The sequence below is a fragment of the Aythya ferina genome (assembly GCF_964211825.1).
Source record: "Aythya ferina genome assembly, chromosome: 1".
NCBI classification, from domain to species: Eukaryota; Metazoa; Chordata; class Aves; order Anseriformes; family Anatidae; genus Aythya; species Aythya ferina.
In genome coordinates this window covers 175,795,858-175,819,960 of record NC_140296.1, presented here as the reverse complement: position 1 = coordinate 175,819,960, position 24,103 = coordinate 175,795,858, and the positions used below count along the sequence as shown (strand labels likewise).

At 40.9% G+C, this 24,103-nt stretch overlaps 1 protein-coding gene across 1 annotated transcript in view; it reads right to left on the bottom strand.

Moving 5' to 3' along the window:
• Window positions 1–1,649: 1,649 nt before the first annotated feature.
• Window positions 1,650–24,103, bottom strand: part of ZCRB1 (zinc finger CCHC-type and RNA binding motif containing 1) — a 34,838-nt gene continuing 12,384 nt past the window's right edge. The window contains exon 8 of the mRNA XM_084519222.1: window positions 1,650–1,799. Coding sequence (XP_084375348.1) covers window positions 1,665–1,799 — 135 coding nt within the window. The 3' untranslated portion in view covers window positions 1,650–1,664. The remainder of the gene's footprint in view (window positions 1,800–24,103) is intronic.

The window sequence follows — 24,103 nt, the reverse complement described above, 5'->3', positions numbered from 1 at the left end:
CTGATCCTACACAGCATTTTTTAAAAGCTGTCAGAGCAAAAAGGAAATGCTGGAACTAAAGCCCCTAAGCAAGTTCCAGCTCCAGCTCAGTCCTCCAGTGCAATGTCAGTCAGCACACAAACACCTTCTGCACCGGCTGTGCTCAGAAGTGCCATAAGCCACCTTTGGATCAAAGGTGCCATTCAGTTCTCCTCCCTGTAAATCTCTTTTAGAAATTCCTGCAGATTTACTTTGAGATCAGGATTTGACTTACAGGCATTACATGTGACAAAGTAAGAGGAAAGGGTGAACGTGTAGCACCGAGGCATCAGGAGGAAGAAAAAGGGTACTGCGAACGTACTGCTTTTTTTAGATGTAATAGAATGTAGCGAGTGAACAAACCAACCTTCTGTCAGAAAGAAAAATACACAAGGACGATGACTTCTTAAGCAGAATGCCTTCTCTGTGTATACTAAAAAGCACATTTCACTGCTCATAGATGTATATACACACAGAGAGACTGAGACATGCGTGCATGTATAAATATTCAAAAGAACTGCAAATTTATCTTAAAAGATACTCAAAATCAGGCCATTACGTTTTCATTATAACATGTAAAAGATCTCCGTGAGAACTCTCTCGAGTCCCCTTTTCCCAAATCCCACGCTGTTCTAGGTAAGGAAGAGAAAGATGGGTTTAATATAGATGCACCATGCAGGAATGCTGGTAAGAGATCTCATTTTTTTTTCTTTTTTTTTTTTTTTCTTTTTCTTTTTTTTTTTTTTCCTTGGCTTGGAATCACTGGCTTTGTCTCAGTTTGGCAAAAAAAAAAATGTATCTTTCATAACATAATCCATGTCAGTATCCTCTGCCTCCAGCCCCAGTGTTACACTTTCCATTTTTTTTTTTTTTTTTTTTTTTCTCCTTTTAATTAAATGAGCATAAAATATAGCATCTGAACAACAAAAAGGAACACAACCAGCACAGGGATTAGATGCGATTAATAGAACACATCACCATGTGGGTTCAGAGTCAAGGTCAGGCGAGGAAACATCTCCCCTGAGGAAAAGACGATTCCTTGTCGCTATCCTAAAGGATGTCACTGCAAGGCAAGCATCTCTAAATATCCACGCACTGCATCTTACCACCCCTTCCTTCGTCTCTCTCTCCATCGTTTTTGCTGGACTTGTGCTGCTGCCCAGAGCAGGGCTGGACCATGTAGAGACCCAGTATTGGGTAGAAGCTCTTTATGGTGGTTCTTTTTCAAAATAAATAAATATATAAACGAGCGAGGGAAGCAGTAATGAAGTTCTTTAATTAACATGAAGCGTACCCTCAGGCTTCGCCTGCAGGTTGAGAGCTCTGTCTGCAGTGAACCCATTGCACTGACAGGTGGTCTGGGGCTGGGAGGAGAAGAAATCTCCCCGAGGAACCTGTCAGTCAGCACGAATCCATGTTGATTCCTCCCGTTAGGTGAGTGCACAAGGAGAAGACTCCAAATTGTTCGGGATGCGAGAATAATTGTTGAAATAAAAGACCATCTAATCCTGAAGCACTGCTATTTTTAAGACGGGTTAAATCTTTAAAAAAGAAAAAAAAAAAAAAAAGGAAAAAAATATTGCAGTTACCAAGATGATCTTCACAGATCACCATCGCTGGAAGCTGAACACTGAGGTCAGGCTTCTTTACGAAGCAGCTGCACTGCACGGTCTCTCTCGTGTTGTTGAGCTTGCAAATGACCGGGGAGGCTGTACGGCTGGCACTGCAGAGGCACACCACTGATGCAAAAGCTCTCGAGCTAAACTGCTTCCCTCTGGCTGCTAAAAAGGAAAAAGAAATGGAGTTACACAAAAGGGAGTTTGGAAAAAAAAATAAATAAATAAATAAATAAATAAATTTTGCTACTTCATTCTGAATTGGAGCTACCATCATCTGTAGCCATTACATGCATCCGAGTAACCCTCAGAATGCTCTGTTATGGCATTACAAAGAAATCTTCAAAGAAACACTGGGATCAAGGCAGTGTAAGCACAAGCTTTAAGTCAGCTTTGCGTGACAGCTTCTGATTTATGCCTTGAAACGTACCCACAGATCTCTGCCTCAGTTTGTTAGTCACCACTAGCAAAATACATAAGGACATGTAGTGCCTTAACATACCTCTCCTAGAAGAGTAAAATCCTTATACTTATTCTATTAAATTACATGGTGTGGAGAAGAATTACATTTTCCTGAGGACTGGATTTATGACAAGGCTATCTAGAAGCTTCTGGTTTTAATTAATTGCAAATTCTGTAGCGTTCTAGTCAACTTTAATGTCCAAATTTGTCCTCAGTAAGTCTATTTAACTACTACCATTTTCATATAAACATTGATAAATACTGCTAGGAATGAAGTGTTAAATATCTTTTTTATGATACTGGTAGAACATACAGTAAAGGCTTCTTACAATTCCCCTTATCCTTGGGGAAGTACTTAAGCAGATAAAGCAATTAATAATGTGAGTTCCTGGCTTACATAGTAACAACAGAATATTTGTTAACTGCACATGTAAGAAGATTTCCAATACATTCAGTAGTTCTATCTGTAGTTCAATTCTTTGAAAGAAAAAAAATATCCTGTAATTGGATTTATTTGTTGAAAAAAAAAAAAAAAAAAAAAAAAGCTATTTCACATTTAAGAAGGAAGAAATGTAGCAGAAACTCTTTAGCCATGTGTGTCATTAATGTGCAGTGAAATGAGCTAGATGCTCTGCAAACTGTTTGAACTGTACAATTAATTCCAGATGAGAATCTGTCCCTGTGTAACTAAAAGAAGATAACAAAATATATAGTAGACATAACAAAAAAGTACCTCACAAGACAGTGGCAGGAAATGATTGATCGACTTTGGGTTCTGTTAGTAACCTCGGGAGGTCAAATACAAGAGAGGTTGTAGTGCTTAGAAGTCTAAAAAGTGTACACATTCGAAGAGCTGTGTTCTGTCTTCTTAAGAATTTGCCTGGGATGCTAGCCAGAATAGCTTTGCAATAGCACCTGACAGATAAAATTAAAGCATGAATCATAATCTCCCTGGTCTGCCAAACTGAGGTTTATTCAAGTTGTAGCTTTTAGATCACAGATTCTAATTTGATGGCATGTCCAAAAGCCAACTATCCCTTGACTTCAAACAGTGTTTGTGGGAAGGTTGTGTTTGAGCTAGGCTGTGGGCTTGGAGTTATGTGATGAGAATCAAAATCGTAATAGTTTCTATTGTTTAAAAATAAATGAAATACCAGCTGGACATTTGCCAGGATAAGGTATCATTCTGACAGAGCAGAACGTTCAAGGATATAGAGCTCTTTGGATTAGTCTTAAAGAATAAAGGGCATCGTAACATCCTTACAAAGCAGGGAAAATGTGGAATGCTACAAAAGCAAGCATTTGAAACAGCATCGATAATAAATTATTTAAATGGAATTTGGAATATGGAATTCTTGATGTTTGAAAACTTTTTCTTAGGTATGAAGAAAAAGGCAGGCAGACTAGTCCTGGAAGAAAGCTAGAAGGGTATTATTTTCATTAATGCTGGCATTATTGATAGGCTAATCTTCCAAAGCAAATCTACTTAATCTGTAATCTTTGAAGCTATAGAACTGGTTGGGTACCACAGTGTCATCCTTCCAGTTTTCATTTTACACACTGTAGCAATCAAAGGAAGATATGGCTTCAAAGAGCAATATGACATAGTTTAAAGTTCAGTGTATCATGCTGGTAATGGACCAACTACTGGGAGTTTTTAGTTGGCTTGACTGGGACAAGGGATCGACACACAGAAGTCTTCAATCATCAGATTACCTTGATATGCATGACTAATTGGTAGTCTGAATACAAGGTCCTGTAAACTAAACACTTTGTAATGGAAAGCAAACTGCCCGCTTTCATCAACACTAATGGAAAAGACTAACACCTTCTAAGAGTTTCTCTCTCTGTGCCTATATGTGCAGCAGATTTGTATCTCCTAAGAAGTGTTGTAATCCATAGATCAAAGTGTAAGATAGTATAGAAATAAAACAGACTATCCCATTTATAATTCAAAGCAACCTGACATTTGAGTTATCAACCTGCAATAGTAAAATAGCTAGCAGACTTCAGTGTGAGAATACGTATTTACTCTCAGTCCCTTGGGTATTGTCCATTCAATATCTGACATTCAGTTCACTGGTTGCAGATACAATAAAATCAGTGAAAATGGGAATCCAGACTTTGGTGCTGGTAGCCATTACTGCGTGCACTTCATATCTGCTCCGGGGGTACTTGCAGTGAAATCAGTGATCAGGAACATAATCTCCAATTTAGCATTGATGTTTGTCAGAGAGTTTATTTAAAAGGCTTTTACATACAAACGTTTCACAAGAAAACCAGAGATGAAACCCAGTAAGAAGATACATGAATGGTGGCACAATATCTGTCATAAAGATATATATGAAGAATCTTGGCTCAATTGAAATAGTATTTGGTGGTTTAAGACATATTTATCAGCATATGCTTGCTGTTTTATTCTGCTACACAGCAATGGAAGGCAAACACAACACAGCCATAAGCTAGGCCGGGCCTACAGCTGCTTTGCATCACTGGGGGAAGTAGCACTGGCCAAAGAGACCTGACAAACCTGATCATTAATTGACTAGCAGCCAGGCACAGGGGTCCTTTAGAAGAGTGACACTGGGGACCGGGTGATAATTGTGTGCTGCCAGAGAGAACTATTACCAGATGAGGCCAGCGTCCCCAACTGATTTTGCCCAATTAAGCTGTACCATGCAAATCAGGGAGTGAGGAAGGGTGGCACTTGGCTTTGTTATCTCTGATGTTGTACATCCAGATATAGATCTGCATCTGCTTATTGCTTACAGAAATTACTATGCCAGTTGTTAATAACATACTGTCAATGTATGTCCTCCAGCTGCAGCCTCTACGTCAGATGTCAGGAGCTTGAACCCTACAGCAAATTTGAACGCTCCTACACTTCTGCATTACTGCACAGAGAAGTGAGATAAGAGACTGGCAAATGGCACATTTCTAAAGACAAAATCAGTTTTAAAACTTGTTTTACATTTCTTATAAAAATTATTTTAAATGTTGTATCTGTAAGTTGTCACAAAAAGTGCTGTACCCAAAGCACAGCTGATGCAAAACAGTCCCTAAGAATGGGCCTTGAAGCTTTGATGTGTGTGAAGCAGAGAAGTGTTAAGTATTGAAGTGTTCGCTCAGATCTCCACAAGAAGACACGCACTAGAAACACACCAGTACCCTATGTTCCTCGCAGCACATTCAAGGTCTGTAAATGTGACTAAAATCACCTCTGGTGATGATCACACCGATTGTATAAGCTTTTCCTGATGTTCAGAAGGTGTAGAAAGGATTGGCAGAGCAGCCCCGGCAGGGTGATCTCTCACAGCATGAAGCCACTTCGGTTTGAAGTCCTCAGCAAAGAACTTGGAACAATGATTTCTGGCCAGGCCGACCACAATGTCTTAGATGTGCTGGTGAATGGTGCTGCTGCACAAAACCCCTGAGTTCACAAGCAGCCCTGAAATGTCTGGTTCCAGTGCTATCAAAGGTGGGAAGTGTTGTAAAGCCAACGTTACCCACATAAAGATGAACAGCAGGAACATCAGTGATAATGCGAGTGTGCTGCAGCTGTACCTGGATGGTGGAAAAGCCAGGGAGCTGAAAGAAAGAGACACTCAGCTCCAGAAGATGGTGTGGGTGAAATTTCCCTTTTGTTGTCTGCCGTTTTATTTCATTTTTAATTGGCGAGGAAGAGGGGTCATATTCTGATTCCAGGAGCCTTCCGAAAGTCAAGAAATGTCAGACATACATTGCCATATACAAAGTAAGTCAGCATAAACATATGTATATGTATATGTATATGTATATGTATATGTATATGTATATGTATATGTATATGTATATGTATATGTTGAAAAAGCTATCAGATATGAAGTTACTTTATTAGATACAGTTTCTTTATATATTTTTTTTTAAGAAGCAGCCAAATATTATATGTCGGGTACCAAACTATGTATTAGGTGTTGGCTGTTTTTCTATTACATATAAACTATTTTTAACAGGAAAATATAAATGCTCATTCAGTTTCTTTTTGTTTGAAATCAAACCAAGCCAGAGCAGTCAGAAAGCCAGTCGTATACCACACTTTTCAGCTGCATTGGGGTGATTCTTTATTGCTGTATGCTGGAGAAAAGAATAGCCCTCAGCTGGGATGCCCAGATATGTTACTCCAGAATATCAGTAACATCTGCTCGCTTTTGTATTGAAGTCCCTTAAAAAGATTAAATTATGTTTTCAGAAAAAGTCAATGTTACTAGCTGTTACGTGTCAGTTATTGTCATCTCTTGGTGCTTTCAGCAAATGAGCTAAGTTAGAGAGGTCCTTATGGCTTTTTTGTTTGTTTGTTTGCTTTTGTTTGTTTGTTTGTTTGTTTGTTTTGTTTAGGCTGCCTTTCTAACACCTAAATCCCCAGAATCCTGGCAATATTCTCCTATTCTCCAGCCTGCCTTCCCACCTAACTAGCAACTGGGCACTGGGCTGTAGTATTCAATACTCCCCCAAAGTCCCAGCTGAAGAACCTTCTCCTGGTAGTTAACAGGGTCAAATTTGCTGCCTGAATGGATGGACAGACTAAATTTCAAGTTAGTATTATGTGTTTGCACTGGAATAAGCAGTGGGCCTGAGCTCTTTCTTGCTTAGCCCAGCTTCCAGGCTGCTTGAATGTGATCCTAACTCAGCCTTAGGCCAAAATTTTGAGTTCTTGTCTGTCTGTCATTGGAAATCTTCAGTGACTGTGCTTAAACCAAAGCATTCCCTCTGGATTTTGAAGAGGTTTAAATGGATGCAGACTTTTCAATTTTATATTGTTTGTATGTGTATGTTGTTTTTTTTTTTCCCCTTTCCGCCTGGAAAATAAAACAAGCAGATGGAATCTCAAGTCTTCTGAGAACAACTGCAGGGAAGAAGTTTTCTGTGGGTGTGCAAAAACAAGATAGAGGACAATTTGTCATTTATTGCTGCACTGCTGAGTCTGAAGTAATTGTGTCACTTCTGAACAGCCTGAGAAGGTTGGGTGAAAGCACATATTAACACAGAATATTACCAGAAAATAGTGTCAGATGGGTGAGTTCCCACAAAAAATGCTGATGTGTAAATAATAGGAAAAAAAATGTTATTTTTTTTGATGATGTTGAAGTATGTACAGATTAAGTTGTATTACAAATAGATAAATTTACAGTTTTTCTGGTTAGAAACCTCCATTAATGGATGTGAAAGCAACATTAAAATGATTTGTTTATTGCCAGCCAAAGTATTCTGACACAATTATAGGACTCCATGGTCTTTCTTAATGGATAGTGTTAATTTTGGATCCTATCTAGGTTTGCAGAAATTACTCACTGTATTAATAGGTGCCAGCTGTGAGATAAGCCACTGACAGCTTCTTAAAAATACTGTTGTTCTTTCACACTGATTTCATGTGAAGCTAATCATTGCACAGTTCTGCATGTGCTGCTGAAAGCCAAAAGGAAAACCACCACTTCACTTTACTATTGTAAATATTTAACCGATGAAGTACAAAATATTCTCCAGCTTGCTCTTGTTCTATGCCAGGAGAAATAATAAATTTTAAATAATTGTTCTTTTCTGTTGCATTTGTTTGAGGGCAAAAAATACAAGAAGATAGCCCTGCCGATAAGGCAGTTGCACTAAAAATCACTCCAGAAAATTGTCTTAATATAATCAGAAAGGACACGAATCCGATCCACAATCAGAAGATGGAGAAGCCTCCAGACAAGCAGCATGCTGGGCAGCAGAGGAGCTGTTTGTAGCTTATCGTGCAGTTAATAGCAGATATGTAAGCAGTATCTCACAGATACAGGACTCAATCCCTGCCATGTACAGGCTGAACGCTTGCCCTGCACATTGCGAGATGGAGGCAGAGAGACCAGTCTGCATCAAGGGGACTGCAGTGCTGAAGGATCAGACCCTATATTAAAGCATTAGAGGTGATGGTGGGAGAACTGACAAAACACATCTGCATTAACCTACGAAAATAAAGCAGTACTGGTCTCACAGCTGGCTGACATGAGAAGCTGAGGCTCTGCTTTCCCAGGGCCAGCTCCAGCCTTTTGCCATGTTATTGCCTCTGGTGCTGTCTGCCCCACTGCTGAGCCAGGTGGGCTCACTAACCTGGCTTTCTGCAGCTCAGCCAGCTGATCCAACACACTGTGGGGACAGGTGAGCAGTGAAGAGAAAGCAGGAGGAGTGGCAGAGTAGAGGGCATCCCTCCAAGGCCACCAGGCACCTGATTGCCTCAGCCCTAACGGGAACCCTCCTGACCATTCTCCAGTTCTCCAAGGTGCTAATGGTTTGCATCTGCTTTATAGTGCTAGTGACAGCAAACCTATACCCGGCTGTTTTTGGCTTTAAAAAAATCACAGGATCACAGGATAATTCAAGTTGGAAGGGACCTCAGGAGGTCTCTAGCCCAGCCTCCTGCTCAAAGCACAGCCAGCTTTGAAGCAAGACTGGGTGGCTCAGGGCTTTATCCATCCTTGCCTTGAACAATCGTTATTTTTCAGTTGAGAAGTTGCAGTTACCTGGAGTCTGTGATATTTTCCAAGCAAAATGCCTTTCCTTTGTCACAAGAGCACCTACATAGCTTTAGAAGACAAAAAAAAAAAATCTGTCCATAGCCTGGGATACACATAAAATGGTTGTTTTCTTCCTTAAAGAAAAGTTGAAGTTTGTGTAAAAAAGAAACTAAGCTATATAAGAAGGGTATTATGTGGGTAGCAAAGTCATCTACCCAAAAGTTAGGCAAAGCTAGTGGTACAGCCAACTATACGACCTTGACTTGGCCCCCTGTGCAAAGCGCATTATGCAGTATCAGCACGCATTGCTCCTCCATGGGATCTCTCCCTTGCTCTCACAGAATACAGATGAAAAGGGAGCAATGAGGGGATCTTAAACTTGCCACTTTCTAACGTTCAAAAACTTCACCTTGCACCTTATATCCCAATTAATATTCCTGGAATGTAGAGGGTTGCATGCAGAAGGTGTGATGTGTGTAGACACACCTGTATATACTTTGCACCAGGTTCTGACCTGAAAGAAGAGTAAAAAAATGCTTTTGAACTGACTGAAAAATAAAATGATTGATGATGAGTTTTGATTTTATCTCCTTTTACAATTCATGTTAACTTTGGACTTACAAGGTCATGTTTAACAATTCATATAGGAAATAATAAATCCGCTTATCATAGCAAATGTAAAACAAATATGACTGAGTTTGGATGTGAGTGTGTGAACAGACACATGGGGAGAAAATCCAGGCAGCTGGCTCCAAATAACTATTAATCCTCCCAAAGGCAGCAGGCAAGAGAATGGCCTAGGGCCTCTGAGAGCCAGACCCAGCACATTTTAGGAGCAGGAACAATGAAGAAGCTGGGATGAGGCAGAATGTGGAGAGAAGAGCTCACATAGAGTGACACTGCTTGGCACAACAAATGCTGACTTTTTTCCATCTCTCTTATTTTCTCCAGATTCATTTTCCCTTCCAGAGTCTGAAATAAATTCCAGAAGACAATATGTGCTTAACATCAGGTATTAAAATTTTGGAGTGTTTAGGAATTAGATCAATTTTCAGGTAAAATTTATTACATCCCTGTGATTCTTGTGAAGGGCTAAGAAATCTGTAGAGTGGTCTTAAGAGTGGGAAATCTCTGCTCTTTGCTCCCAGCAGGGTTCAGTATCCCTCCTACTCTTCATGTTGCCTTTGTGGATGAGATGCAGGACACTGATACGTTGGCTTTTATTTGGTCCCCTAATTCCTATTAAGAAAATGCGAGAGCTCTAACACGTTGGTGGCAACACTCACTGGATGAAAAAGTACAGCAGGAAGGTGAGTGGGAGCTTTCCCATTGATTTAGTGTGATCAAGATTTACACCACTGTTTTTAAAAGACACCCATTTCTCAATGTCATAGAATAAAAGGGTCTAAGGGTGCCTGCATTTAATCAGAAACATGCACAAGAAAAGAAAAATTGTAAAATATGAAAACTCTTTTGACATAAATAAGACATCTTTAAACATACAATTTTAATTCAGATCAAGTGTTTGTCAATTAAGAGCATTAACTGGGGACACAGTCATCCTAACTGGCATATGCATTCATCCATGGACATAGCCTGGAGGGCTGGTGATCAATTATTCAGCAAGGCATTTTATGCTGCCTCCACCTTTCACAGCACATCATCTGCTAGATTGTGATCAACAGCAAATATGTGAACAGCAGCAAAAGAGAAAACAATTAATATCTCTTCGTTGAAGCTAAGTGAGATTTTAATTTTCTCAGTGAAAACTCTCCTTGGTCACCAGGTTACAGAAGATGCATGAGTCCTGCTCCTCCTGCTCTCCAGAAAGATCCGAGACAGTGGTTTCCCATGCTCCAAATACCCATATGCTTTAGCATTACAAGCCCTCAGAACTCTGTGTCTCCTGTTACATTTTATTGTCACTTCCTCCTCCCCCAGATTTTTGCTGTTGGTCCAGCAGCATATTGGTGGAGAACAGCATTCCTTGTGTGCTTTTCCAGTTTTGAGACTAAGACAGCCAGACAGCAATGTTGCTCTGGCTAATGCTGGCAGAAGTAAAGGGGTCACTGCCCACATGCTCACCAGTTTCCTCCTCCTTCCTCCTCATCCACCTTCAGGTCAGTTCTCTTGGGTCAGCTGAGAGAAAACTCCCACCAAAAACACACTCATTTTCTGTTGGATAAGTGGAGCTGATTCACCCTGAAGTTGCATAATCCCTCAATACGATGCAAGGAGGAGAACAGGAACAGACGTGGGAGTGGGGACACGAAGGGAGGAAGGCTGCCATCTCTGGTGGCAGCCCACAGCTCTGACAGATTACGTACAGCATGAACAACTCTTGTTGAGGAACATCTTGACCACAATCCCTATACTGGGGAAAATACAATATTATAAGATAACTTATATTTCTTCTTCTCCCTTTTTTTTTTTTTTTTTTTTTTTTTTTTAGTCTGGCTTCCATTGGCTTGTCGTGGAATCATGACATCAGCTTGGAGCTGGAGTCTGTTTTTTTTAATATTAAAAACAATACATATGCTTCAGAAATGACAGACATTTAAAAATTCCTTCAAACTCTTTTTTTTTTTTTTCCCCCCCTCAGTCTATTGCTAAAGAATGCCTAGGTAAATCCATGCAGGACTCTTTCCCTATTCATCCTCTCAATTTCCAACCTATTTATACTCCACTCTTTACCTTTTAGCACAGATAGGTCCTATGTATTTTTTTTTCTTTTTATGCGTAGCAAACAGCTCTTTTTTGCCTCATAACAGGAAAAACATACCAGAGGTCATTATAAAACAATCAAGATTGTTAATCCTATTCTTCTCCTGTGGGAGCTGCTTTGTGTTTCTCTTGCTCCGGGGCATCCGTCTCTTAGAAGTGCACATTCAGCGTTTTTCCCCTTGCAGCTTCTGTTGTCACGAGTAATAACAGGTATGGAGTAGGATGCGTGGATGAAACTACATCTCTCTTCATCTCTCTTTCTCCTCGGAGGTTAGGGATAAGCACAACATGACTTGGGAAACAGCATTTCAGTCAATCTTCCTGTGGGCAACTATTGTGTCTGCATTGTCTAAATACATTTGCTTAGTATCTTGCAAAGGCCTGGCTGATTCCAAGCTGAGGTCAGTATTTGGAAAATAAAATGTTTTCTACTGAGACATTGAAAGGACCTGGGGATGCTGGGTAGCTTTTTAAAAAGTCAGCTGTGCAGTTCTTACTTTTGTGTAAATAGTCAGACATAAGGCACCTAAACTACGTTTCAGGTGGAATTAAAGCCATAATTAGGGCTACGAAGATGGTGAGGGCTACGAAGATGGTGAAAGGCCTTGAGGGGAAGACGTATGAGGAACGGCTGAGGTCACTGGGCCTGTTCAGCCTGGAGAAGAGGAGGCTGAGGGGGGACCTCATCACAGTCTACAACTTCCTCGTAAGGGGTCGTCAAGAGGCAGGAGACCTCTTCTCCATTAACACCAGTGACAGGACCCGCGGGAACGGGGTTAAGCTGAGGCAGGGGAAATTTAGGCTGGACGTCAGGAGGGGGTTCTTCACAGAGAGGGTGGTTGCACACTGGAACAGGCTCCCCAGGGAAGTGGTCACTGCACCGAGCCTGTCTGAATTTAAGAAGAGATTGGACTGTGAACTTAGGCACATGGTCTGAACTTTTGGGTAGACCTGTGCGGTGTCAAAGAGTTGGACTTGATGATCCTTAAGGGTCCCTTCCAACTCAGGATATTCTATGATTCTATGATTCTATGATTAAAAGAAGTCATTCACAAGAACACATTGTGGTCACAAAGGTGTCTCAGTAGGCTTTGTGTTCACCAGAAAACAGTCACCTTAGTTCCAGTATCACTTGAGTTAAATATATGTGATCACTGAAAACTGACAAAGGGTGGGCAGCAAGGTTGGCTCTGTGTCCATCCACTGCCAAAACATTTTTCGATGGTAATAAACAGCTCCAGGCGTGTGTGAGATGTGTGAACGTGTCTGCCATCACTTTAAAAACTGTTCAGTGGGAAAGGTTTTGAGAGAAGAAACAAAAACAATGTGCTTAGAAGTTGTCTTTCAGCCACCAAGGGATGGGGATGGGATGTGGTCTTGATCAAAGCTTCTGAGGTGGTATGGACCAGGGAGCTCGCAGAAGGGAGCATCTCTGCTACAGAAGGGTCAGGGTGCAGGATCTGAGGAGACTGGACAGCCCTTCCAGAAACCCCAGAGTGCCCCAGAAATACCACTTGCCATGAAGAGGAAGTGAAGCACCATAGCAGACAGATGCCCTTCTCCAGAGGAGGGGAAGGGAGGCGTGGGGCTGTGCCACCAGGTCCCTGCTGCACTCAGGAGCCACGTCCTCACTGCCACACTGACTGCAGCCAAGTTCATTCTGGTACAACCAAGACATCCCCCAGCACTGCACAATATATTAATATTCTTTGTCTTTTTATAGGCCCTCTTCAAAGCCTCAGTGAGATGCTCCACTAGCCTGAGTCCTTCTGATTCCTCTCCTTAAGCAAGCACGAGGCACTGGTGCTGTGTTCCTTATCCATGGCCATTTTGGCAGTCAGGGACTGTGGCCCAGCCTCTCCCCAGAGCCTTAGCAGATGTCTTCTGGGATCTGCTTTGGATCACACCTAATAGGACTGAACACAAATGACATTTCTATGGCCTTTGATGGGGTCTGCATGGGTGGCAGTGGTGCTGCTGGCTACCATGGCAGTGGGGACCTCTGGTGTAAGGCAAGGCCCAAGGTGAAGGCTGCGGGGACCCAGTGGCAGTAACTGCAAGAAAAGGAACAACAGGGACAAACGTCTACATTTGGAGGAGTCGCCTTTGCTCTTGGGCAAAGCAGCCATAAGCAGGCAAAGAACTGGCCAAAAAAAAAAAGACGTATGGACAGATGTGAGAGGTCCAATAAAACCCAGGTAGAAAGAAAATACGTAGGCCAGTAAGCAAAAACATAACCCAATTTTGGAGGAGTTAACCTTCTGGGGTGATTTTATACTGGAACAGTGTTCTGCATTATCTGGCTTCAATATTTTGATCTGGTGCAAGGGGCTCAAAAGTCTGGTTTAGTGCTTTGTCAGACTGTGACCCACAGCCCTTTTATTCCATGGTGCTGCTGCCCCTGATGAGCAAGACCCAGAGATGGCAGGTCAACCCCCAGCTCTACCTCACCACTCCTTGAACCACTGCTTGATCTTTGTTCCCCTAATTTCCACAATAAACTGCAAGCCGCTGTGAGAGAGGGTTATTAAATAAATGCATGCTGGCGACGAACAGCCTCCTTGTAAGCAGGAAACTGTGTGTCATCGAGCTTCTCGCTCGTGTCAAGGAAGAGAGGAGTGAAGGAGAGGTGATAATGACAGGGGCTGCCTCCAGGGAGGGAGGTGGAGACAGCACCGGAGGGGGTGGAGAGCTAGAGCTGGTGAGGGAAGAAAAGGAATATTGTACAGTCAGATGAACGCGGTGGAAATAGATAAGGGTCAAACAAAAGGGAAATTTATTAGAAGTGAAACAAAGCAGAACAACTAAAACCTTCAGAGCTATAAAAGTGAGGAGAGGAGAAAAAGTATGACAACATTCTCATCAAAATTCCTAAAATAGGCACATGTTAGCACACTCAAGAGAGGAAAAAAAATAACAGGGAGGTTTCGATCTTGTCTGTCTCTTTCTCTAATCTAGCCAGCAGTGTGCCCACGTTCCCATGCAACGTGACTATAATTATAAGCTGTGATCTATCAAAGTAGGACCTGGAAATTTTCATCTTACTGCCCTGCAAACATAAGGGGAAGACTGCAAAATTGTTAAAATGTTGGCTCTTCTAATCTAACCACGTTGTTATTTAGCACCATGATCCCATAAATAATGAGAGTGACTGGTTTTCCAGTGAGTAGGGCTTGATAGTATCGCACAATTAGATAAGAAATGTAATGAACATGACCAACACCTCACCCAGGTTTACTGTCTCGGTGTCTAATGGAAATTGCTTGCCATAACCTCCTCATTAAGTGATGGTCCCATAGCCTCCCATAGCCAATCTTTTTCCAATTAACAAGAAATCTTAAAGTGTAAAAACACATTTAAGGAGCCTTTTTTCCAATTTTGTCACTCATTTGTGTTTAAGAGTCCGTTTCTTATTCTTTTCCCCACATGCTGCTAAACTCCATGTCATCAGGCTGGAGGGATTGGACTCAGCCGAGCCCCAGGAATTTGTATTTCAGTTTTGGCATTCACTACATTGGCAAGGGATGCCTCCCCCACCACTCCACCAGAGCACCAGGCTGTTGCTGGAATGGAGTATAAACCCAGATTAATGTAGGATTGCCCTCGATCTAAGAAGACTGAAGTATTTTATAAATTCAGTATTTGACCTTGTTAGTGATGGGAGGTTATTGATACTTAGAGCAGCACCACAGTTATAGGTGTAATGGAGCTTGTTGGGAGCTGTGGGAAATACCAGCAGGAAGAAGTCTATGGCCCCAGGCTTCAACATAACCTTGAAAGACAGAGGATGATTATTAGCTTTAAAGATCTTATAACATGCCTCCAAGGACAAGAGCATCTTGTTTTGCCAGACAAGCACTCTAGAGATCAAATAATGACGATGATGGTGATTGTTGTTTTTTCTGTTATTAATAATAATAATAATTGTTAACAACAATTATAATTAATAGGAGGCTGTAGCAAGGTGGGGATTGGGCTATTCTCCCATGTGTCTGGCAACAGGGCGAGGGGGAATGGGCTAAAGTTGCACCAGGGGAGGTTTAGGTTGGATATTAGGAAAAACTTCTTTACCAAAAGGGTTGTTAGGCATTGGAATGGGCTGCCCAGGGAAGTGGTTGAGTCACCATCCCTGGAGGTCTTTAAAAGACATTTAGATGTAGAGCTTAGGGATATGGTTTAGTGGAGAACTGGTTAGTGTTAGGTCAGAGGTTGGACTAGGTGATCTTGGAGGTCTCTTCCAACCTAGACAATTCTGTGTTTCTGTGATTCTGTAATCTCATTAATAATAATAATCCTAAGCAAACAAAAAGCAATCACATACACACACAAAAACAAACAAACAAACAAAAAAAGCAGCCAGATTTAAAGGATCTCTTCCTGAAACATTGAAGAGTTACTGAACCAAACATTACCGGAGCTATCATTCTCTGGGAAGAGATACAGACTCTACTAAAAATGTAGATTGGCCAGGAAAAAATAGTCAGGTATGTGAAACCAAGTATAGGGGGTTAAGTCATATTTTTTAACTGAAAAACCTTTATTAAAATATTCTGCTGTAGAGATGCTGCTTAGTTACTGATCATCTTGCTGACGTCCCCTCAGGACAAAGACCCACAAGCCCTGAGCACAGGTCACTTTGGCTCATGCAGTCACAGTGACAAGAGGAGGGCAGGAGCCTGTGCCAGGCTGGAAGAACCACGGGGAGAAGCAGAAGGTACTCGCAGAGGTCATCAGAGGTAACTGATTAGATCAGGCACAGGCAGGGAAGGAAGAGCTATTCTTATGTCCATTCAATATTCAGCAGTATCAGATGAAAAGCCAAGACAGCTGGTGTCCTACGTGATGCTCACTATTCATAAGTTTTACAAGCAGATTCCCAATTCTGCCATCCATGGTTTTAAAGAGAGCACTGAACATACTGCAGTTATGACAGACCTCTGCAGAACCCTGCTCCATACGTCTCATCAGTTTGTCTGTGAGCTCCTGAGACTGGTTTGCCAAAATAAATTTTACTCAGATTATAGCAGTAGCATTTAGACCATGCTGTTAGTATGTCACAATATCACACATCTTAATGAAGTCAAACAATATCTAGCAGCTCTCTTTCACTTGTAAAATCTATACCCTTGTATAGAAAGACATCAGACTCATTACAGTCTATATTGATTTTTTTTTTTTTTTTTTTTACTTTTCACATCCTTACTCAATAACTTTATTCCAAGATTGTCTTTAACCACAGGTCTAAAATTCCTCAGCTCCATTACTTTTTAAAACAGAATTTGGGTGTACGTTTGCAAACACAAATTCTTAAAGACAACTGCTAAAATTGCCTCGGGTCTCTGTGTGCTCTGGGAGGCCCAGCCATTTTAAAAACATCTACCTAACATCTACCTAAGTATTCCCTAACCCTTTCTTTCCCAGATGCAGCTTGCATACTCTGTTGCTCGTGCTGCAGTTGACTTTGCTAGTGGAGATGGATTCCACCAGGAGTCCGACATCTCTGCTGCATGGACCGAGCGACTCCCTGGTGTTAAACTTCCCATGAATATACTCCCGCTTCCTTGTCACTCACACAAAACTCATTACTATTTCTCATTTAATTGGCTGACCTTTTGATTTTGCCTCTATCCCTCTGTGCTAACCACACTTAGCAAGCCGACCTAGGTTCCTTTTTTCTTTTTCGGTTTTAACACTGTTGACGAGTTCATGGTTTGGCTAAGTTGGGCTCTTAGTTCACCGTTTATTTTATCCCTCTTTGTGGTAGTTCGTGATAATGCCTTTATCACAGCTTCTTTAAGGAACTGTTTTTATTATTATTATTATTATATATTTTTTTATTTGCTTTTGACTACTTCCCATGAGCTGTGAGTTCTCATCTCCTACTGCTTCCATTCTGTCATGACACTGTTTGAAAATTAATAGGATCAGTGGTACTTTTACTAAGTGAAACCTGACCCACAGCCTCTGGATGAGAAAAATAGGCTGGGAAACTGGTAAGAATGACTGATCAGTCATGTGGGATTTCTCCTCAGCAAGGTGGCTGGTTTGCTTCATATGACTTGCCTGTTTCTTGACAAACCATTCATGCCAAGTAAATGATAGCAGTCTACTGAGGCTCCTCTGAGTCTCTCGGTTCCCTTCTGTGATTCTTTTCTTTGAGTTGAAATGCAGTTTCCTGAAATCAGTATTCAGATGCAGTGGTACTAGTAAGAAATATGAACACTTGGGAACAGCCTAAGTAAGGAACTCCAAAAATATGAATCAAAATATGGAATAACCATCTGCTGGCTTTCTTATTCTTGTTAAAAGGGACAATCAGCTAATGTTTATTTCTAAACAAAGTAAAATATATTGAATAATACTGAAATTCCCCACCACTTTGTTTTCTATTTTAGAAATTAAGCTCTTATTCTAAAATGAGAATTTTCTGCCAAACATCAGCTGATTTCCATGGTGAACTCTTATACCCTTGAAAAGGAGGGGGAAAAGAAGAAAGAAAGAATAAAATAATGGGCTAGCTAATAAGCCTTTTAAGAGAGAAACATCAAAAAATACTGCCTATCATAACACTATGACATGAAATGCATCTTTTTAAAAATCAATGAACAACATTCATCACTCGGACTGGAGGCAAGGATAAAACTGGTACTTGAGTGTTCTCGCAAGGAACACGTCTGGACATTTGAAATGTAGTTTGTTGGCCGCTCTCACCAGCAGAAGCCTAAGTATGATACATCTGTCATCAAACATGGCAGCAAACATTAGCCTGTGTGATTCATTGCTTGTTTTTTTGCTATAATTCAGTTAATGATGACCATATATATTTTAATCATCTTAGTGAATTCAATTTAACTCATTCATATTATGACAAGGAACTGAAACAATTACACTACAAGAAGAGAGAGAAACAGAGACGGCAGAGGGAGATTTCCAGGCAGCAAATTTTAGAATGGATTTCTTGTTCCTGATTCATTATTAATACAAGAAATTTTAGAACAAAACATAGGATTAACTTTTATCATTAGTTGCTCACCTCAGCTGCTAGGCTTGTGTCCATTTTTTTTTGAACATTTTATATTTTTCTGGTTAATTAAAAATTTAAAAATAGATGGGCTAAATGTGACAGAAGATAATTGAACCTCTCACATTTTTAGCAGCTGACTGAAGGGAAAAGAACCCGAATGAATAAAATCTCCTTTAGCTGTAAACCCAGGCCCTTATTTAGGTATTAAATGAAGTTAATGAAAAGAAAAGTGGAAAATCAATTGGACAGAATTACTAAATAAATAGCATAGCTGGAAAGCAATTTTTTTTTTTTTTAAAACAAAGCATCTTGCAGGTAGAGCGTAGTTATGAGACACCTCAAAACCAACCTGAAGACTGCATATCAGCATATTTAAAAGGAAACAAAAACAAACAAACAAACAAACAACATCAAAGATCAGAACAGAAATCTGTTCATTTGTGAGAGCTGGAAACCTAAGAAGGAAACCCACCACAGACAGAAGAACAAATGGGAAGTGATGAACGAAGAAGAAGCCCTCAGCAGAAATCATATCCCTGGACTAGTGAATAGAGACAGGAATCTGTCATTCAGACAGGTGGAAAAAACAGAGAAAGTCCTGAGAAGTAAAAATCCCCTGGGGGAAGTATTGGCAGGAGTGCAAGGGGTTTAAGAAATAGTGGTTTAAGTTTAAAAGATATTGGTGTTTGGGAGCATCATTAGGTCTGGAAGATGTTAATTGGCCAAAGAGCTCTTAGAACAATAATTGGTGAAGCGAAGGATGGACTGGGAAGTCATTTTTGGCTTTATTAAAAAAAAAAATCAAACAGACAAAAACAACAAAACACCCTGAGCCTTGCATCCACCTTTTTCATGTTACTTTGAAGTTCAGCACCTGAGAAAATCATATAACTGAGTTCAGAGGGGAATGTGAAAAGCAAAGCTTCCCTGTGATACATAAAATCACTCACTTCCTATACAAGCCTTCTTTAAAAGAGGAGGGGAACTGATGTTAAAGACGATGGTGGTTGTTGGGTTTTGGTTGACCTTATTTTGCTCCCTTTTACCCCTTATTCTGAAGCTGATTTCTCTTCTACCAATACTCCCAATCTCATCTGCCAATTCTTTTTTTTTTTTTTTTGATCCTCTGAAGTTCTCTATCCTTTCCTCCCATCCCTAATATGCCCTCTTTATTTCCAAAAAGCCACTGTCTTGCCTGCATTTAAGTCTCTTCTGTCAGAATCTATTTAAATGCAATGTCTATGCAAAAAATATTGCTACTAGCAGACAGGTGTCATTGCTCCCCAGGAAAAGCCAGTTAAAGCATGAAGAAAGTGTGAAAACGTAGCCAGTCCCATTTGCATTAATGTAATCCATGCGGTGCTTTTGTTGTACCTCTGGAACAGCTGCACAACTGACATCAAATCGTTGCAGTAGTATTTACACCTACTATTTACACCTTGACTGCCACGTACATTTAACCACCATGAATCCTCATCTAAAGTACTGCTGAGAGTGGAATCTGCAGAAAGGCAGCTGAAAATATTTAGCATAATTGATACACACTCATTGGGGATGGATGTTTGCCCTATTAATTCCTCTCCCTGCCTGCCCCCCAGTGCCCGTTGCTTAATAATTACTGATTGCCCCTTCCTCGGAGGAGCAGTCATCTGCGTGCAGTGCTCCTACTGCATTCAGACGGGGAGCTCAGTGCCTTCCCAACCCGTCTGCTGCCAAAGGTTTAAGTAATGGTTGTACTCATATGAAATCCCAAGCAAAACCACCACACCACACCATATTTACCAGCATTATGCTGGTAGGAGTAGCAATACCATATTGTAGCTTGCACTTTTTGATTATTTAGCGAGCATCCAACGTGGGCGCAGTGGAGTTAAAAAGTCTGCCAAGCCAGCACAAAGAACAGAAGGGTGAAAAAAAGGTTAAAAAGTTTTGCCAGGGCTGCTTTGTCCTGAACTCACGCACTCTGTAGTAGGCTTGACCTAAATTGTGCAGCGTGTGGACAGGATCCTGGACTTTCTCCAGCACCTTCAGCTAAATTAAAGATGAGCATGAATAATGCCCTGGGGCCCTGCACTCGCTGGGATGCTGCAGGCATGGGACTCGCAGAGAACCCACCCTTGCTGCAGAACCATGCTCCAGATTTTAATTAACTAAGTTTCCTCATTTAAGCTTTTCCTGTGAAAGCCTCCCACAGTAAAAACACTTCTCAGAAATGCTATGCTGCAGCAGATGAAAATAAATCGAGCTGTTGTACTTCCAAAAACTTTCTTCGAAAGAACATAATTTCAAGGACTATAATCACTCATTCCAGATCCATGGTTCATGAACTCAGAGCCATCGCATCCACGTACTGCATGTTCTCATCTTTCCGAGCTGCCATATGCTACTAAGTCATTTCATTTTTTATGCACCCTCATGGCTCCAGGCTTCGTGGGCAGATGGCTCTTTGCCATCTAATCAAATTCACACATCAAGGGCATCCCAAGTGTGGTCCTTTGTAGAACTGCATCATCCTTCAGCTCCTCTCCCTTCCTCAGACATTTGCGCATCACTACAGATTTGTACCTCCAGAAAGGTTCATGATTTTCAGATGTAACACACTCATTCCTCAATTAAGCACAAAGTAATATACACAGTTCTAGTCCGTTCACTCTAAAAACAACATTCAGGGCTTTGGAAATTCACAGCATACCCACACAGCCCTTCAGATCCATTTTGGTTGTATTTTGGGTCCTTTCTTCCCCTGTTCCCTGGGCAGAACATGTACATGCCCTCTGCCATCACACCCACAGCCACAATAATGCATCTTCACTTCGGCAGCCCGGTGACAGCTTTGCTGTACTGCACCAAGCTTGATGCAGTATCTAAATTTAGATGCCTTCTAATTTTCTTTAGCTGCATATTGATAAAATTGAATTTTCATGGATCGGCTCATCTTTAAGGAGGCTTGTGGCTGTTGCCTTTGATGGACTCGTCATCTCAGAGTTGCACCTGATTCTCTGGAGAACCCTTTTAATCAGACAGGAAAGTCCTCGTAATAGTAGCTGTGGTACTTCTTCAAGCCAGCGTGACCCACGTTGCCTAACCAGGTTGGTTAGGTGTTTCACTCCCATTTTTATCACATTTTACTATGATAATTTCTGTAACTCTTTATTTGCTGGATTACCTATTACATCCATTAAATACATATATAAGCACACATCTCATCTGTCTGAATGCACAGCAGGGTCAAGGTTACCCTGACACTGAAAAAAATGTTATTTCACAAACCTGTGCAATACTTCAGCCTCAGAAATACTCCTTTCTTCTACATACAGAATCTCCTCAGCTTATCCCTCCTAGGCTGCTTTTTGCAGGCACCAAGGTAGATACAAGAAACAAGGTCATCTACCCTGACAGCAGCTAAACCCTTCAGTTTACACCTTTTTCTCTAAAGGAGGAACAATGTAGCATTTTTTAATATTGGCTTCAACAGCTACAACAAAAAAAAAATCTTCACCCTGTTATGATCTGCAAGATAAACAAAGCTGTTTAGTACAGAACGTTTTAAGAAAAACACCTAAAACCAGTTTTGCAATCTATACAAAATAAAAAGGCAATCAGCTTCCTATTACCAGTTATTTTAAGATAACACATCTGGAAGAGTGTATCTGCAATATTTTTATAGAAGAGCAATGGTGGAATTGGGATTTCAATATTATCATATTGACACTGCAAATGCCAAGTAGAACGGAAACCTGAATCTAAGAAGTCTCTATACCAGTACTTCTAATTTTTCATAGAAGCACCTAATAAATCCCTTTTTTAAATATCACGTAAGCTTTACATCTAGCTTTTCTAAGCAGCTCCATATTTTGTGCATCAGAAGACTACAGCCAAAAGAGCACGCACAGCTCCCCTTCCCGTGCTACAGCAAGTCATCCCTGCAGATTAACAAAAGGCTATCCTAGAGAACACGGTGACCCAGAAGCCAAAGATAAACTGTTTACAATTTGTTCCAGACATCACCTATTTAGCTAGACATGGTTCTTTATATTTACAGTCCCATCTATTGCTCTGCTGAGAGTAGTAACCTGAATATGCCAAGCACATAGTGGGAGCCTGCTGAACATGGACTACATTACTCCAGTGCCTCATAGCTGCAATGGTTTAACAAGTGCTGCATAGGCACAAACTGAGCAATGCCATTTATAATCAGTTAAGCTAATCATCCTTATCCCCCTTCCACAGCCCCTTCTTCACCAAGGACAGATAAAAGTCATATTCCAGTAGCTTTTGAGACACAACGTGGTTAGCCCATTTGATAGACAAGAAGAGGGCCCCCGACCCAGAAAGCATTATTTCAACAATTTTCGAGCTCTTTCGAAAATATGAAAGGTAAAATGTAATAAGTGGGTGTTTGCAGAAAGACCAGAGCTTCTGACATTATTAAAAAAAAAGTCTGCCACTTAATGTCATTGTCTTTATAATTATAGCCATAATACGTATACTCTAAAACCAGCACTCAGCTCGCCAGCCTAAGCTATGTCCTCAAAGTACTTAAAAAAGGAAAAGAGAAAAACCAACCCACCCACAAAACCCTGTGTTTTTTCTCACAGTGACAGGAAGGTGTGCTACGAGGCACTTTTTGTTCTTCACTTAATAATATGCCTACATAGCCTCATCTGGCTGGCCCAGAGCCATGCAACTGTTTTCTGCTTCCCGAGATGCTGCTTTAAGATACCAAACTATGACCAAGGAACCACTCTGTCGCTCAGATTTTGAAAAATATTTATATTCCATTGGCCTGACCTAAGTTAGGAGCCTAGCTGATGCTCTAACTAGCTTCTTAACTCTGATCAGGCTCAGATGGAAACCTGAAGCCAGGCTGCTCCGGGTAGGTGAGCTTCTGTATGAACAGGGGCAAATGCTGGGATGTTCAAAGCTCAAAAAGGGGCTAAGCTGACAAGCGTTGGCCCTGTTCCAGAATGAGGCAACTGCATCAGGTGTTGCTCCAGAACACAATTTTGGACTTAAGCAAGCAGAACTGGTACTCATGCTGTCTAACTTAATGGTTATCGAATGTTAGCATTCTGAATTTCTCACATAGACATGCTTCACCATCTTGTCAAAAAAGTATAAAACTTAAAATAATTTGTGAGACCAAAGAGAAAAAATCCCACTCCTCCATAGTCCCTCTAGGTCCTGTTTTAGGCACTAGATGCTTTCTTCTACACTCCAACTCCAAGCCCAAAACTGCAAGTACTGCTAATCAATAAAGGTTCAAATGGAGTTAAGAAAACTGTTTAAGGAAGATGATTTAAGGTAAGGAATTTTAGATACCAATTCCGCACAGAAGCAGGCTCATTTTTATCTGTTTCTTTTCCGATGGCACCTGACTCTTCAAGTGACTTTATGCCTGGAACAAAAGAGCGTGGAGCAATGACACCGGGTCAGTTATAATAGCCTGGACTGAGCTACCGCTTCATGCTGACAAAAGCAAATCCTATGGGGAAAGTGGTGAGGCCGAAGCTGCAGAGCAGAAAGATATATGAATGTGCTTCAGCCACTGGAACTCCTGAAAAAGTACCGTATTAGGTCAGAACAAAGGTCAGTTTTGGTTTATTCTTTCTGACAAGGGACCAGTAGCAAATAGGAAACAACGGAAAAGTATGTAAGAATAAAGCACTCCTAGGCTGTTAATCTCTCCCTCTATTTTATAGTGACAGGTAGTCAGTCATTTAGGATATTTCTGA